This window comes from Gouania willdenowi, chromosome 7 (assembly GCF_900634775.1).
Source record: "Gouania willdenowi chromosome 7, fGouWil2.1, whole genome shotgun sequence".
NCBI classification, from domain to species: Eukaryota; Metazoa; Chordata; class Actinopteri; order Blenniiformes; family Gobiesocidae; genus Gouania; species Gouania willdenowi.
In genome coordinates this window covers 18982953-19000010 of record NC_041050.1, presented here as the reverse complement: position 1 = coordinate 19000010, position 17058 = coordinate 18982953, and the positions used below count along the sequence as shown (strand labels likewise).

General features: G+C 39.7%; 1 protein-coding gene across 3 annotated transcripts in view; it reads left to right on the top strand.

The window, feature by feature from the left end:
• The window catches only part of LOC114466991 (plexin-B1-like), a 109212-nt gene extending 98064 nt beyond the window's left edge, over positions 1-11148 (top strand). For all 3 annotated transcript variants that reach the window (XM_028452914.1, XM_028452913.1, XM_028452912.1), the window contains 7 exons: positions 982-1154; positions 2935-3095; positions 3728-3875; positions 4066-4130; positions 5101-5176; positions 5398-5472; positions 9265-11148. In XM_028452914.1, coding sequence (XP_028308715.1) covers positions 982-1154; positions 2935-3095; positions 3728-3875; positions 4066-4130; positions 5101-5176; positions 5398-5472; positions 9265-9369 — 803 coding nt within the window. In that variant the 3' untranslated portion in view covers positions 9370-11148. The remainder of the gene's footprint in view (positions 1-981; positions 1155-2934; positions 3096-3727; positions 3876-4065; positions 4131-5100; positions 5177-5397; positions 5473-9264) is intronic.
• Positions 11149-17058: the final 5910 nt, after the last annotated feature.

Sequence of the window (17058 nt, the reverse complement as noted above, 5' to 3'; positions counted from 1 at the left end):
TATGAACGGATTTAGGAAATTTTGTTTAAATATATTTTAGGGTATACTGTATTTGTGATTCAGTGTATAATTCATAGTGTGATATGATCCCTACACCTTATAGAATCAACGTTAGTTATGTATGGGAATGCAGCCCTTTGTATTGTTCAATATGAAGCTTCAGTTGCATTTTTAATCATGAGGTCAATTAAATTTATTGGATCTAAAAAGGGAACCCAGCAGACAAGTTTTGTGAATAATTTAATCAAAACTGAAAAAAAACCCAAAACAAATCAATGTAGTCAGTGAGAAATAGTGTTATTTGTTCTTACATCCTAGACACGCACAATGAGGGCAGCAAAGGATACAGTATGTGCATTTTCTCGTGAAAATTTTAAAAATATTTTTTGGTTTATGAATCTGTCATTAATGTTTAAAAAAATTACATGAATATAAACATCACTGACTGCCAACATTTTTTAACATGTGGAGAATAGACAGTAACTAACCGTAACTGCATGATTGGACAACCTGTTTGTCGAATAATTCATCACAAATGAAAACAAGCCCGTGGACAGATATTAATTTAGATAATAACAGTAAGTAGGAATGATAATTATAAATTGAGATGTTGTATTTTATATCAGATAAAAAACACTTAGAATTCTGGGAATTTTGTCTGGTAACTAATTATGAAGAACAACATACATGCTTTTAGCTATTGCAGTTTGATTATAATTCTGTATTTTGTGGATAGATGAGCATTTTCAAATCAAATTGTGTTTAGTGCTAAACAGTTTCTGACCATCCAGCTCTTTTTTTAATCTATTGTACAGTTTGAAAAGAACCAGTAGAGGTCACTGTGGCCTCCTATACGTTTAAACTAAAAGCTGCATTTAAGTGGTCTCATTTGTTTAGTTAAGACAGTACATATTTTCATTGACCATGTTTTAAATGCCTCTTTGAAGCCTTTTCTTTACCTGACTCTTTGCCTCCTCACAGAGACCCCAATGCTGGACGATGGAGAGGAAGGTGGTGTCAGGCTCTGGCATTTGGTGAAAGCCAGCGAGGAGTCGGAGCTTCCCAAGCACAGGAGGGGCAGTATGAGGGAGCGAGGCGGGGAGCGGGCCAAGGCCATTCCTGAGATTTACCTCACACGCCTGCTGTCCATGAAGGTAACACAGTGTATATATCATTATTAGTATTTATCTATCTATATATTCTCTAAAATCTGAATTTAGATCATTCTGAACAAATGCAAAATATCTGAAAATTATGTTGGATTTATAATCCAATATACACGGGAACTAATTTTTCTATCTTTTAGTTTTTTGTCTGTATAGGTAGTCTTAGGTAACACTACATGTAGTGCAATCTTTTTGTGACAGCTATGCACGTTTTAATCTTGGAAAAAAAATATGAATAATGTTTATTATATTTCATATTTATGACCTTCACCAGCCCTCTCTAACAAAGGGTAAGCTCACATTTATGAGTGGGAAATATATCGAAAGAGAGCGCAGTGTTTAGAAGTGAGTATTGGCAAGGATGTTGCAATGCGATACGTATCACGAAACTTGGGTCACGATACGATATTATCGCGATATCACAATATATTGTGATATTCTACCCAGGTAATATCAATATTAAATGTAGAGATGCGCCTGTTTCTCTGCTAACACCTCGGCATGATGTCCTGCTAGGTGAGCTCGTAAATTAGTCGTTTTCCCACAGTATTTCACGGGAGCGAGGCAAATCTTGCAGACGGCGTTGTCCTTATCAAACTCGTTTTTACTCCCTTTAAGTTGGAAGCCAATGTACTTCTAAACGTCAGCTTTGTACTGTGGAGGCATTGTTATTTTGTTAGCCATGTTGTTTGGGATTTGAGTCAGTCCACTTCTGCCACTGTGACTGCCTCTACTACAGAAATGGTGCTGCGCCGCACAGCAAAGTGGCTCTACGGCGCCATCTACTGGAGTGGAGGTGCAAAAGTGGCACAATTGTCAAGGTTTTTATATAGGAACAGGAGGTGGTCAACATGCCCAGTAGTTAGGTTGCTCTGCTGAGAAGTGGCAATGTCTCCAGCAGTAGACAACACACGTCCACGAAAATGTGAAAATTACAATGAGAAAAATATTGTTTTTATATATATATATATATATATATATATATATATTAATTAAATCGATTAAAAAAAACACCCCTTGCAGTGTTACACATGAGGAAGGGGGGGATACATAACATAATAACATCTAAAAAGATATACTTTGTCTCACAGCCTGTGACAGGGAATCAGCCTCAGCTTTGTTCACCATTCTTTGTCTGGAATTCTCATGTTCTCCCTTTAAGTGTGTTCTCTTTCTTCCATGTTTGTTGACTGGAGTTTCTGTAAAATGAATTTCTATTTAACGGTGAGAGTCTGTTCCAGGGTTTTGGTTTTTCTGGATTCGCCACTTGGTCGGGGAGATTAGGCTCCAGTGTTCCACAGCCCTGATCATCAGGATAGGAGAAGCAGGAGTTTTCTTCTGCTCGTGGTCAGGGACATTTTTAGATAATTTTTTGAACAAACTCCCTGACTCCCTATTTGCTTTTTTAGCCTTTGGTTTTTTAGATTAAATACAATCACTTTCCAATTCCTCTTTTGTGCATGTTTTTTATTAAAAAAAATTTCTCCTAAAAGTAAAAAGCTAAATATATATATCAAAAAAGTGTCAAGACCTCAGCTCAAATGAACAAGTCAAATCAAAACAAATCAACAAGAACAACTGAAATCAGTGTGACATCATCAGGCAGGATGACGTTTCCTCTGTTCTACAGACAACATCACACCCCTTTTGTCGCATGCAGTCAAACTGAGCCTCAAGTGTGAAACATGTGCGCTGTAGCGTTAATGAAGGTGTCACTCCTTGGTCTCATGCTTTATTCATTCACGTTACTTTGTGGCCTCCATCACAGGGCACTCTGCAGAAGTTTGTGGATGATTTATTCACCGCTATCCTCAGCACCAGCCGCCCTGTTCCCCTGGCTGTCAAATACTTTTTTGACTTGTTGGATGAGCAAGCTTTGCAGCATAACATCACCGACCCCGAAACCATCCACATTTGGAAAACCAACAGGTAACAGCAATCCAGACAAAGCCCAGTTGGTTTACATGTCAGAGGAGATTTATTTTTTTTTATTTTTTTCAAAGGATGGATTTTTTGTTCAAATACCAAAGAAAATCTAAAGAAAAAAGAAAAGAAAAGAAAAAAAAAATATATCAATTCAGTGGTGGTGAGAAATTTCTGGAATCTCTCATAATTAAGACTCATGAGTTATTTACAAAAAGAGTAGCTTTAGCAACATGTGAGACAAAATTTAATGCTTGCACACAAAGGTTTATCTAATCTATAGCAATACTGTAAATGATCATGTTTTTCTGCTCCCTCATACCTAATGAAGAGCTACTTGATTCTCACTTCCACGTGAGTCACAGGGACATCATTAAATCTGTGGGAGCTTCTGTTTTTGCATCCGCCCTGTGTGTTAACCAAGGGCGAGACAGGAGCATTCAAACTTCTTTCATGACACAAAAATAGGATGAAAACACTGATGGTTATTTGAAGTTTGTTAATTTTGAGAGCATTGCCAGTGTCTGTAATGTTAACGATGAGTCCTCGCTAAGTTTATTTCCCTTTCTTACTGATGCGCATCGATGCTTTTTGAGGACTACTTGTGCGAGCATTCATGGTCATTTCTTCCTGAACAGTTTGCCGCTGCGCTTCTGGATCAACATCCTAAAGAACCCACAGTTTATCTTCGATGTGCAAACCTCGGACCACGTAGACGCTGTGCTGTCCGTCATCGCTCAGACCTTTATGGATTCCTGCACCATCGCTGACCACAAACTGGGAAGGGTAAGCTGAGCGCACCGTTAGTGAAAAACAACCAGTTGTAGCAGGATGCAAGGGGATTGTGTAAATGCTGTACTTGGTAATTGTAATGATTCTCAAACTGTGTTAGTGTTGTATATAACAGGTTTAGCAGGGTGCTACTTCACCTGCTCTGTATAATATTCAGGACATGACCCATGTATCTTCTGCACAGGATTCCCCCATCAACAAGTTGCTGTATGCCAGAGACATCCCACGCTACAAACAGATGGTGGAGAGGTAAGAATATGGCAGCCAGTCACCCCACTGACCCCAGGCATTAAAAATGATCTGAGGAGGCCAAGTAGAGGGATGAAAAACAATCTGCCAGTGTTAGACAGAGGGTAGACTGAGCCCTGAGGCTGCCATGCATGGATGGTCTGAGAGCAGACTGCTACACGCACATGTCTGCTGCTTTTTAAAGCCTGCTGATTACACTAATGACGGATCCTCAAGTGCTGCTGTAGAGAGAGAATGAGAGTGTTATCAAACTTCAAATTCCTAGACAGAATATTGTTTTATCGATTTGACTTAGAATAAGTGTGAGTTATGCTGCCATTGTCATACAGTTACAAGCTTACGAAGTGATTTTCCAAATGAAAAAGAAAGTATTGATGGTGACAATAACCATCATTAGGAAATTTTTGATGTTTGATATAACTAAGTGGTTTTTAGTTTAGATTTTCCAACATAACATCACATTTCCACTTGAATCATAAGATTTATTGCTTTGTAATTGTAATTATGTTCTAAGGTAGCATTACAAACCCCTAGGGGGCGACAAGCCCCTGCAGCCTCTGTCCACATGGGAAGATTTACTACAAACAACAAGCATAAGTCAGGTTCAAAGAGAGTTTCTGCCTTCCAACACTGTAGAAGTTCATTTCATTCCTATCCAGTGCTAACAAAAGCAAAATGAATTCATCACAAGTAACAGTGATTCACTTTGTAAAACCAATGAAAAGGGAAACGCAGAACTGATGCTTTATGGTTACTTTCAACTTTTCTTCTTCAAGCTGTAAGCTTTGCAGACCTTATAGCCCCCTCAGTGTCCCCCGAGAAGAAACAATCTAGTGTTTTGGTCATTTATCTATCTGGACAAAAAGACTTTCATTAAAATCAGAAGAATAAATAAGATAATTTTTTAAAAGATGAACTGATGTCTTGTCCATACATATTGATGGTTGTGTATCTCATCATCTTCCTCTAGGTACTACGCAGACATCCGTCAGACCATCTCGGCCAGTGACCAGGAGATGAACTCTGCTCTAGCAGAACTCTCCCGAGTACGTCCCCCACCTTTGTTTTCTTCCTTTTAGCACAAATATTGAAGCAGAAGTAGAAGTAGGTGTAAATCATGTTGGGGCCTGGAAGTTTCCTTCTGGGAGGTTGCATGTGGAGCCAAATCTGGTGCCTGAAATTAAATATGAATGTCAGCGAATGCGTTCTTCCCAGCTTCCTCCCTCTGACATTTTTACACTTTTCTATTTTTAATCTCCCAAAACAGAACTACGCCGCCGAGGTCAACTGCCTTGTGGCTTTGCACGAGCTCTACAAGTACATCAACAAATACTATGATCAAGTAAGTCTCTCAAACAGGGTTGATAGGTCATGTGTTATTTTGACATGTCTGAAGTATTCAGCTTTACACGTTTGAAATGAATCTGTCTCAGAAGGGTCAAATTATTGGCCTGCATCAAGCAGACAAAACATCTAAGGAGATTGCTGAAACTGTTAAAATTGGATGAAGAACTTTTCTATTAAAAAACTGGAAGTAGAGTGTGGATACATCATCTGTAATGATTGAGATCTGCGATCACTTAAACGCTTGGTGAAATCAAGTTGCAAAAAAACAAAAGTAGAACTCAGTGCTCTGTTTAATAGTGAAAGTAACAGCATTTCCATATGTACAAGGCCAAAGGAATTAAAGGGATTAGGACTAAACCGCTGTGTAACCTTAAGAAAACCACTCATCAGTAAGACTAATTGGAAAAAAGGCTTCAATTTGCTAGGGAGCATAAAATTTGGATTCTGGATCAATAAAAGAAGGTTTTGCAGTCTGATGAGTCGAGAGCACACGTGTCAAACTCGATGCCCGGGGACCAAATCTGGCCCTCAAATTCGGCCTGCAGGATAAAGTGGAAATTACAGAAAACATGGATCATTGTGTAAAATTCAGTTGTAGATACTGTATCTCAGATTTCCAAAAACATAAATTCAATGAATATACTCACTATTTTCCAGGGCTCATAGTTTTTCCATGCTTTTATCACATGATGGCAGTCATTTTTAATCTCAAATTGTTGAAAAAGAAATCTTTATCTTTTCCAAAATACTTCAATTTTAATACAATTTTTTCCCAAATTTAATAAAAATCTGTCACAAATAAGGAAATTTAAAGATGGGATATTGTCTGTATCTTCCATTACTTTACATATATTTATAGGACAAAATAATGTTGAAATTGATATTTCTCCTGCTTAAATTTGCGGCCCACTTAAGACCAAACTGGTCTGTATTTGGCCCCTGAACTGAAATTTGTTTGACACCCCTGGTCTAGATTGGCCCTGTTCCAGTGTTTAGTTGGTCAGGTCAAAGTTCAGCAATGTTTTGTGTCCAAAACGTGAGGTCAGCTGACTACCTTAATATACTGAATGACCAGGTCGTGACCAGAGTGATTCAGTGAGTGTGAGACATCATTTCACACACAGATTGGCCACCACAGAATCCAGACCTGAAGCTCATTGAGAATCCTTGATTTAAGACTGAAATAAATGATGTGGAGATGATGCGACAGAGAATGCGTACTGTTGTCAAAACTAAAGGCAGTCCAAATGAAATATGAGAGTGACCTTTTTATCGGTCAGGCAGTGAATTCCAAATTTGATTTCCTATAATATTTATTTTTTAGGGTAAAGGAAAAAAATCTACTTGACTGGTTTATTGTGGCTCATGTCAGTTTAGCTTGAAAGTTGCAGTGTCCTATTGAAGCAATGACCCGTTCTTTATTCAAAATAAAACTCTATAGGGAAACTTGAACAAACTTAACATCTCTAAACCATGATTTTTATCATTGTTCAGTGTTGCCGCCAGATTTCGATTTCATAGTACGCACAGATCCCCCCCACTCACTCACCCTCTTACGCCTCCACCAGATGTGCTGTCTGCCAGTCCCTGAGCAGCGCGGCTATAAACAAGAAACGGTTATAAGCAATTCCATAATTTAAAGTAGATTTTTACTCAACAAAAAAAATGATCAGATAGGCTTTACAGCAGAGGATGGTAACAGCGTACAGAAACATAGATCAATACAGCCCAGCAAAATGTTTTGATTACGGCACACCAGGCGCACATGGTGAAACACACACAAACACACTTTATAATAATAATAACAGGCTAATAATGTTCCTACCTATTTGAAATGAAGTCGAAAGCGATAGGAATATCATAATTGTTCATTAGGGCAAGTCCACTCAGCCTCTTGTATGGTGTTCCAGAGGCATGTTTTCAAGCGACACAAAGGCGGGCAGACACTGTGGGATTTTTTTCAATCTTTGTACTGAGTTCCAGTATACAGACTGACACTGTGACACGATCTGACTGCTCTCACTGTATGTCCATAGTATCGTCCATACAAGACACGTCCGGGTCTTGTTTCCGGAAATGCAATGTGCAAATTAGGAGACCAACTTTGAAGCATTGCCTTAAAACAGAAGAAGTAGAACCTGGAAGTGGAGAGACACTCGCAAATCTCAGCAAAAAGATCTTGAAAAAATAGGTGGCGACGTGATGGACCAGGATCTGGCTGGACAGACATGGGCAATGCGGTCTGTCAGCCGGCCCGTGGCATTGCTTCAACTGTGAGATACCCTCACAAGGAGTGACTCCATTTTAAACATGTTCGATTTCCTTACAACATATGATTGCTGATCAGGAGCTGGTCGTGAGGTGTTAATCGCTTCTCGTGACCCCATGTTTACTGCACAATGTACGACACGCAATTTAGCAGAGACTCGGCCCGATCCCAAAAATAGACGCACGAGTCAAAACTCTGCTCAAATAGGCCAAAAATCACACAGAGTATGCCCGCCTTTAACAGCTGAATGAACGCTCAGTACTGACAGTGGACATGGGCATTGTTAGGAGAACCTTCACAACTGTATGCACGTTGGGATAAAAGTCTCTTTAAATCCTTTAAATTCGTTTTTTTTTTTTTCCCACACCTTAAAAAAATTGTACGCACAGTGCATACAGGATTCCATCTGGCAGCACCACTGATTCTTGATCTGGTTTGAGTTGTTTGATTTGATTTGCTTTTGTCCCATTAAGACGTGTTAAAGGTAGATTAGGATTTGTCATAATGTAGCATGCTTAGTAAGATATTTGAGATTCCCTTTTGGAAAAAACAAAAATTAAAAAAAATCCTCAACCTAGTAAATGTCACCACTAAAACACAGAGTGAACCAAATCCAACTAGTAAAACTTCAGACTTTTTTCTTTACACTAAAAAAATAAAAATCTTATTTAAAGCAAAGTGTAATACAGACCAGTGGGCCATTAATTCAGCACCATTATCAGCATGAAATAGTCTGAGTACATTTGACAAGGACTCAATTGTGATGACAAGTATTTCCAACCATTGTTGATTTAGGTGTGAGGTGTAAAACTATGTGAAATATTTAGTTGAGCCAATTAAGTTTTTGCAAATGTTACAGAAATGATTTAGCTCAGTCTTCATCAGCGAAGTAATTTATTACTTCTCAGACACTAGGAGGCAGTAGATAGCACGTTGAACTTCTAAGCTAAGCTAAGCTAAGGTGTGCACTGGTTTGCATTCGAAGAAGAAAAAAACTGGATGTATGTGGATAACGATAACATCTGATTCAACCAAGCAAGTGGTGCTACTGGAGCTGACGGTCCCCTGGGAGGACCGGATTGACAAAGCCAATGAGCGAAAGAGGGCCAAATACTGTGAGCTCACCACAGAGTGCCGGAGCAATGGCTGGAGAGCCCGTTGTGAACCAATCGAAATCTCGTGCAGGGGTTTTGCAGGTCACTCACTACAGCGAGTGTTCAAACAAAGTATGGGTTAGGATACACTCAGAAATTCATCTAACTGTGCTTTTCATGCTGTTCTGAGAAGTAGTGAAAGCAGCGACTCCTAAAACAAGTATTTTTATACAAAATAAGCTACAAAAAATACCTAAATCGATATAGGTGATATTGTAATTTTCTATATCGCCAAAGTAGAAAACTTGATATATCTTGAATATCGACATATGGCCAGCCCTAACATAACCTGTGATATAATTTTTAATACATGATTGGTATTTAGGGCAGTAATAATGTACCATATGTTGTTGTGGTCCATCAGATCATCACAGTGCTGGAGGACGACTCCACCGCTCAGAAGATGCAGCTGGGTTACAGACTCCAGCAGATCGCTGCTGCTGTAGAGAACAAGGTGACGGACCTATGACCCCGAGGCCTGACACAGGTCCTGTTTGAGACTTTTCCTTCAGAGAGAAAAGGCTGACACAGCAATGCTTTGGCACACACTGTGAGTATGCTCGCCCTCCATCAGGAGATACAGTAAGACTCCAAAGGACACAACCGCCACACCAAGATGGACTAAAGGAGGTCAAATAAGGAACTTAGTGTTCAATCCAACAAAAGGGAGAAACCATGACAAATGTTTTTATTTTCTTTTTGAACGAAAGCAATGAACATTCCTGCTTACGAAACATTGAAGAAGGGGGAAATGATGACTTGTGAGTTGTGGGTTAAAGTCTTAGAAAGGAAACGCGTTGATGGTATTAATAAGTCTGAAGGATGCTCATAGTCCACATGAGATGGTTCAGACAAGTCTTACTTTACTTTGAAGTTTGTACAAGCTGGTTTTGGACTTTTTTGTGTAAGTTGGATTCTTTTACAGGATTTGCTTTGCTGCTCATCCTTGTAGCTGTTGCTTTTGTGAGTTTTGTGAGTGTTATGCAGATTTTATATTTCTTTTTATATAAACCACAATGAACAATTAGGCAGCAGAAAATATAAACATGAGTGAATCCGTCCCTCCGTAATGTTACGTATATTCAAACAATAATCAAGTGTTTTTTTAATCTGTTACTATTTCAAGATCTGATATTCTGGCTTTTTTCCCCCCAAAGTAATTATGCACAATTTGATCGTCCATCACAGAAATCAAAAGCCAAAGTACTGATTCAAGCCTAGTGCGTGGTCTTTGATTTTGGTTTCCAAATGGATTCAAACTAAGCCAGATTCCTTCACAGTTTACTGGGAAATAAAGTCTTTGATCAAAGGACGAGTGCTGTAAGTCACTCAACGGTACAATCCTATCCTATTTCCTTTACTTCATGTTCAGATCCTGCCTTTAGTGCAAATTGTTCAGGTGTGTTCCTTTTTATTCTGTTACCGTGGTAACGGCACAGTGCAATCACTTTTTTTTAGGCAATTGGCAAATTAGAAAATAAAACGCTAACTTTACACCTCAAGTGGTTTAATGTAACCATTTGTACAACTGCTAACTTTTGTATTTATACAACAAGGTTTTAATCTTTGGAAACCACTGTTAGCTCAGTAGCACTAACGGCTACTTTATTTTTGCATTTACATTAATATAAAAGAAATGTTGTACTTTTGATGTACTTTTCCAAGCAGTTTTTAAGCACCAACTCAAAACATTTTATTTAGGTGAAATATCCGTAAACAAAGCTTTTTTTTAGGTTAGGCTATGATGTCCAACTGCTATCTTCCTCTTGAAGATTGATTTTTACAAAATAACTCAATGCTATCTTGCTGCGTAAATATGTACATTAAATTAATTGTCGTTATCACATAGCCTACCTTAGAAAACTTTACTTGTTACATCATTTTTGCCTGTTGTCAGTTGAATGCCTTAGACTGTAATCCTTTTTCATAATAGAACATATGGTGGCCTTTAAAGTGGGAGATAGGAAGCTCTCTCCGTTCAACCAAAACCATGACTTTTTTTTTAATGGCTAATTTCACTCATTAAAATAACAAAATAAAGTTGCATCATCCTACACACTGATTTTTAATTGCACAATGTAGGAGCATTACATGACGTTGCCTGTTTCTGTGAAATGCCACATTAAGTCTTTTACTGGTTATTATCTAGTTTAATTTATTGTTTTTATTTATTTTTGCGTACGTTGTTTGGGATTCCTTTCTGCTTTTTCTGCTTTTTTTAATCAGCTGGTGTTTCTTTAATATTGTTGTAAATTCACTGACTGAGTTTTGACTTAATGATGACTTTGCTCTTTTCCTTTTGGGAAACTAGATTTAAATTGCTGCAGCTGTTTACTTTGTACATGACAGAAAGTACACAGTCTTACCTTTATTTGCTGTGCACAGTGTAGTTGCTTAAGGCTTCTGTGCGTCTGCAAAGCCAAGATCTGGCATTTGTTCTGTAGATAAGTTATTGTTCCAAAGTAACGCTGACTTTAGCTTCTTTAACTAATTGATCTTTAACTAACATCTGCTTACTGTGATGCAATAAAGTGGCTCAGATGTAAATATGTGTTCATTTTGTGTATTCTTTGGTTTCAATGTTGATTGTTTATTCAAATGCTAGAATGACAAGGTTGGAATTTCGTGCAGCAGAAAAAGTTTAGGAACCACAGATATCACTGAAAATCTAATATACAGATTTTGATAACATTTTAGGAAATATAAGAAAGAAGTGATTAGATTTTGAGGATGTTCCAGATCAATATACAGACTCTAGATCAGCTTTAAAAAAAAAAACAAAAAAAAAACCACTCACTCTCGTCATTGGCAAAATCATATCTCTGTTCGTAATATAACCAATGTTAATTATTCTGACTGTGACATGTAGGATTGGTTCCTCTATCACCTCAAGTTTCATCCAGAACTAGAAGAAAACCACCTTCATGGATAAACACATTTTCCTCAATATATTTGTAATACTTAGGTCTGTGTAACATGTGGACTGCTATGGTGTGACGGAGCTCTGCTGTTTGAGTACTTTCTAGTTTTATATCATTACTTTTGCCAACTAAGTTTACCATAAGGAGATTCTGGGTCTAAGTTACTTGTGCAAATGCTCCTCTGATGAGGGACAGCACATGTGAGTAAGTTCTGTAGCATGGCTTGTTTTAGGGCTGAAGCCTGGACAGACTTAACAGTCGGAGTTACAAACTGCTGTTATAGTATATTATATATATATATTTTTATTTTTTTTAGCATTCTCTGCAGATTAAATTTTTTCTGCTGCACATCGCACACAGACAAACACACTTGATTTATTTCTGAGACTTCCAATCAGATTTCAGTGTGGTCAGTCGGGTTTGCATTAAAAGAAGGCAACCAAAACCCTGCCACACCAACCAGTAGAAGGGTTAGCAGCTGCTGTTCACAAACAATAGGTGTCAGCTCGGCTGGTCAGACACAAATACTGTGTATTGGTAAAGTGCCTTAAGGCAGGGTTTCTAAACTGGTCTCACCCTGGGACACAAATTTTGCCACGGTCATTAAATCGCGACTCACTGTTTTTCAGAATTCAACCAACCAAAGTTAGTTTTTCAAAAATTGCCGTTGAAAACACACGTATATAATCATTTTTTAAATATAAATCTGTATATTTTTCTGTGCAACATGCATTTCACAGCATGCCTGTCAAAAGAAAAGTTTCTTTCAAGATAAAAGACAAGCCCAACACAATAGACATTACGTATTCATTTGGTTTTGACCAGCTGTTCGCGACCCACCCAGTACAGGTCCACGACCCACCTTTGGGTCCCAACCAACCAGTTGAGAATCACTGCCTTAAGGCAATAGGAAGCAGGTGTGCAAAGAGGGTATCAGTATATACTTATTGAGTGTGTACTACGTTAGTATGCGATTTCGAACACATTGTAGAAGGGTCTTCAAAAACAAACATAACTTAAAGGGCCCATGTTACGGTAAATCAACTTTTCTGTGCTTTAAACATCATAAAGTGTTATTTGGGCTTCATACACGTCCAAAGTTTTTTTTTTCATTTATTCCCTCAATCGTTAGTTAGAGGGTGATTTGCTCCTTTCTTACTGCAGGGCGAGCCCAAACACCTCGCTCCAATTTGATGATGTCACTTTGATGACGAATTTTGACACGCACTGAGCTGGAGAAGCCGCACCTCCAGGAAGCTCTCTGCCGTGATTGACATGTAAACAGACACACCCACGAAGGTGAGCATTTCAGTGTCCTTTGCATAGTGCTATGTATGTATTTTCTACAGTCTATGTATGTACCGGAGAACGCCCCGCCCCCACGCTCTGTTTCGTTTTTATAAAGCAGCATGAGCTCTGCTACGGAGTGAGTGGGAGGAAGGCAGGCCGTCTTCTGGACCTACATCACCGTGCGGGGAGGAGGAAGTCAGTGTCCCGTCTATAGACACACCCACTCATGAATATGCATAAGTTGGCTGTAAATCAGCCTGTTTGTGTAGAGTTGCTCAGAAAGTGACTTTTCAGAGGCTAAAACTCAGGAAAACAGGCAAGTTTGCGAAAATAAACCTCAAATATTATGTTTTTGGGATTCTTAGAACAAATGGAGATGGGTGAAAAATAGCATGACATGGGACCTTTAAATGTCCATCATGAGACAGTTGGTGAAGTAAGATGAAACATTCTAAAACCTTTTTGCTCCACAGTGTTGAGGGGAAAATCTTCAGCACCCCATCATTAAGCTTGACAGGTACAGAAAGGTGGTATCCCTGGTGTACCAGCGTATCACGAGCTCACTAGAGTAGATGGACGGACAAGTAGACCATGCTGCACTGCAGCTGGACCTCTCCAATGTATGTGGTGCCATGCCCCACAAGCTAATCAGAATCAGAAGAGCTTTATTGACCAGGTACAGTTTAGAACAATACGAGGAATTTGACTCGGTAGTTGCAGTAAAAGAAGACACATCAACACACCGGAGCAGCCATTTGCGGCGCCCACATATTTAGGTGAGAAAGGGATCAACAACAGGAGGAGAGGAGGGGTGAGGGGAAAAAAAAAACTGCCAGTTTGAAACTGATTTCCCTAAACAGAGAAAGCAGTGTGAAACCAGGAAAAAAAACAGCCTCCGCAAACATAAATGTAAGCATGACACAGTCAAACAACTCGAGACAAGGCATGTGGGAAGGGTTGGGTGGGAGGTTGGCTGGGGAGGGGGTCAGGTGGGAAGAACAGCAGGATTCCAGCCGTTCGGGGACATGGGCGTGCTGCCAATGGGCGCTGCAACCACGCCTCCATGCAGCTGCGGTTGGGAGGTGGGGAAAGATGGCCAACGAGGCATTTGAAGTTGAAGACCTGTAGCTGCATTACTGACAACCAGATGACGTGTGGAAAAGTTCAGCATCAACAGTTCCAGGTGGGAATGTAGGGAAGGAGCGGGGGGAGGGAGTGGGGGTAAGAGCCGCCGTCTGCAGAAGACTTCCTGGTGATAAGAGTTGAGACAGCCTTGGCTGGCTGGGGAGCCGAAAGGGAGATAAGCAATGTGATTTGATACAGGCTATGTCAATTTCTAATCGCCTTCTGTCCTGGGTCTCTCTGCTGTAATCCAATGAATGGCCTAGTTTCCACTTCCAAGCCGGGTCTCCAACTTCTCCCAGTTGTTATCCATAATGCGTAGACGATCCAAAAGCAGCTCTTGCTTTTGATATCGATCAACACATGAGTCTGAGTGTTCAGAGCCCTGCTACATCCTTCAGAAATCACTGGCAGCTTTTCCAAAACAGTCACCAGCGTAGTACGGACTTTTCGATAGATTAGGAAGCCACCAGCTCCGATCAGCACCACGCCTACTATCATTATTCCAATCATGTAGATGTCCTCCACGTCTTCCACGGAAAGGATGGACAGACACACAACTCGCCACTTGTTCCAAGGGTCAAGTGTGTATCCAGCCGCAAACGTCCCGCTTGGACATGCGGGGTCACCACCTCCGGTTCTTTTCGTCGAAAAAATCTGATCGATATAGCACTGAGAGACCAACTAATTAATTCCATTATTCCGGTTTTGGATGAGTTACAGAGAGAGGCTCTTGTTAGGCTCACAAGACCAGACAAAGCAGCAGCTGGGGGAGAGATAAGAATGGAAGGGAGGGAGAAACAGAGAGTGCGACTGTCCTCGTCGAGAGAAGCAAGAAGAAAATGTAGACTGCATTGGTCTGACACCAGAACCTTCAAAGATCATGGACCTCATCTTAAGTTACTACAATAACATCAGGCTTACAGTCACTTTCGAGAGTTTCCATAAGGTTGGCATGAGCTAGAAAAAAGCTTTGAATGAATGCAGACTCTGTCCAAGTCTGGCATCTGCAGCCGCCCATCGGAGAATCTCACCGTTACTACCAGAAGGAAGGTCCAGCAGGAAGCAGCCTTCACTACCACCGATCTCAGCATCCCTGCTGGCCTCTGAATACAGCCCTGAATCCCCAATCCTCCACGTGTGCTACACGGGCTGCCCATGGCCTCAGGGAAGGGTTACATATGGGGAAAAAAGCTCATTTGGAAGAGAATCTTGGTCATGTATAATGCAGAGCTGCCGTCACTGAGTTGCAGTACATTTCCTCTTCAAAAATGTCATTTTAAAAGGAATTTATTTATTCATGATTCTGTGTGCCCACTCACACGCCGAACAGTTAGTGGCAACAATATGGTGGTGGTGTTTTTTTGTTGTGTGTGTGTTTTTTTTCAGCATTTTTCTGCTGTCACCATTCTGTGATGAGATCATCAAGCATGAACCAGTGAAGAAACTTTTTTATTTATCAGTCTCAGCTTGTTTCTAAGGAGTGAGGGCTGGTCCCGATGTCAGAACATCTGACTACATTGTTTTACATCATTTAGAGCAAGGGTTCTCAACCTTGGGGTCAGGACCCCATTTGTGGTCGCGAGACACTGGGAGGGGGTCGGCAGATGCCTTCAAGAAACTAAGAATATTTTTGGAATGATTTCAACCAATTTTTGCTTATTTTTACCTTTTTCTGCAACGACACCAAACTTGCGATATTCTAACTCATTTTCATCACCTTTCCTTGCCATATTTTTGCTTCTTTAAATGCATTTTTACTATATTATACCCATTACTGCCACTTCTCCATCAAATCGAATTGCCTTTTATGCTAACTTTTCCACTTTCAATACATTTTTGGCACTTATAACTCTTTTCCATCACTTTTCCCACCTAATGTTGTATATGTTGACCCATTATTGTCACTTTTAACCTCTTCACCATATTTCATGATTATTGTTGCCAATTTAACCACATTCACAATTTGTCATGCCCATTATTATTAGCTAATCACTATTTAGCTACAGATAACAAGCACGAGAATATCCTGTTTTACCAAACTGAGCAGAGGGCAGCATCACTCGTCTACATGTCCTGACTGGGATGGAGGTTAAATTCTTGGGTGCCTACAGACCGAGGGGCACATCCACCAGTCCATCCCACAGGGAGCCAAACTAAGTCAGGTTTAGCATTTTTAGAATAAAAAACAAGGGGAATTGAAGTTTTAAGGAATTTGTGGCAAACCAGTTAAAAGAATTAAAACAATAAGCTTTAATCTTTGATAACTGGTCATTTCACACAAACCAAAGCTCCCCTTGGCTACACTGCCAAACTAAACATGTGTTAGTGAGCTCAGTGACATTTGGGAAACTCTTCAATCAATGTCGTGGAGAATTAGCAATGCCTGTTAGATGTCCCATGAATCAGACGTATGTATGTACAAAGGTGCATTTTTTTTCAACTTTATTTATAGTTTTTTAAATTATACAGAACAGCAGTGTGTGGAAACAGAGTAAACCCCATCCCACCCTTCATCCCGACACCTGGGACAAACAAAAATGGGAGAAAGAAAAAAACAAGTGCATATCTTACAAACAAGAGGAGGGGCAACTGTTCACATAGAACACCATTCATTGATCATTTGACACACTAAAATGTAGCAGAGGCCCAGATGCACAGCATCAGGAATATATATTGAGCAGAGAACACGTACATTGATTATGGATTGTGCATAGGTTCATACATAAATGCCCATGGATCTCGATATATGATCGAAGCTACAAAAGGAGGAAGTGATATTCATACAGCTGGAGGAAATGAAAAAGCACTTTAAACATTTTTAG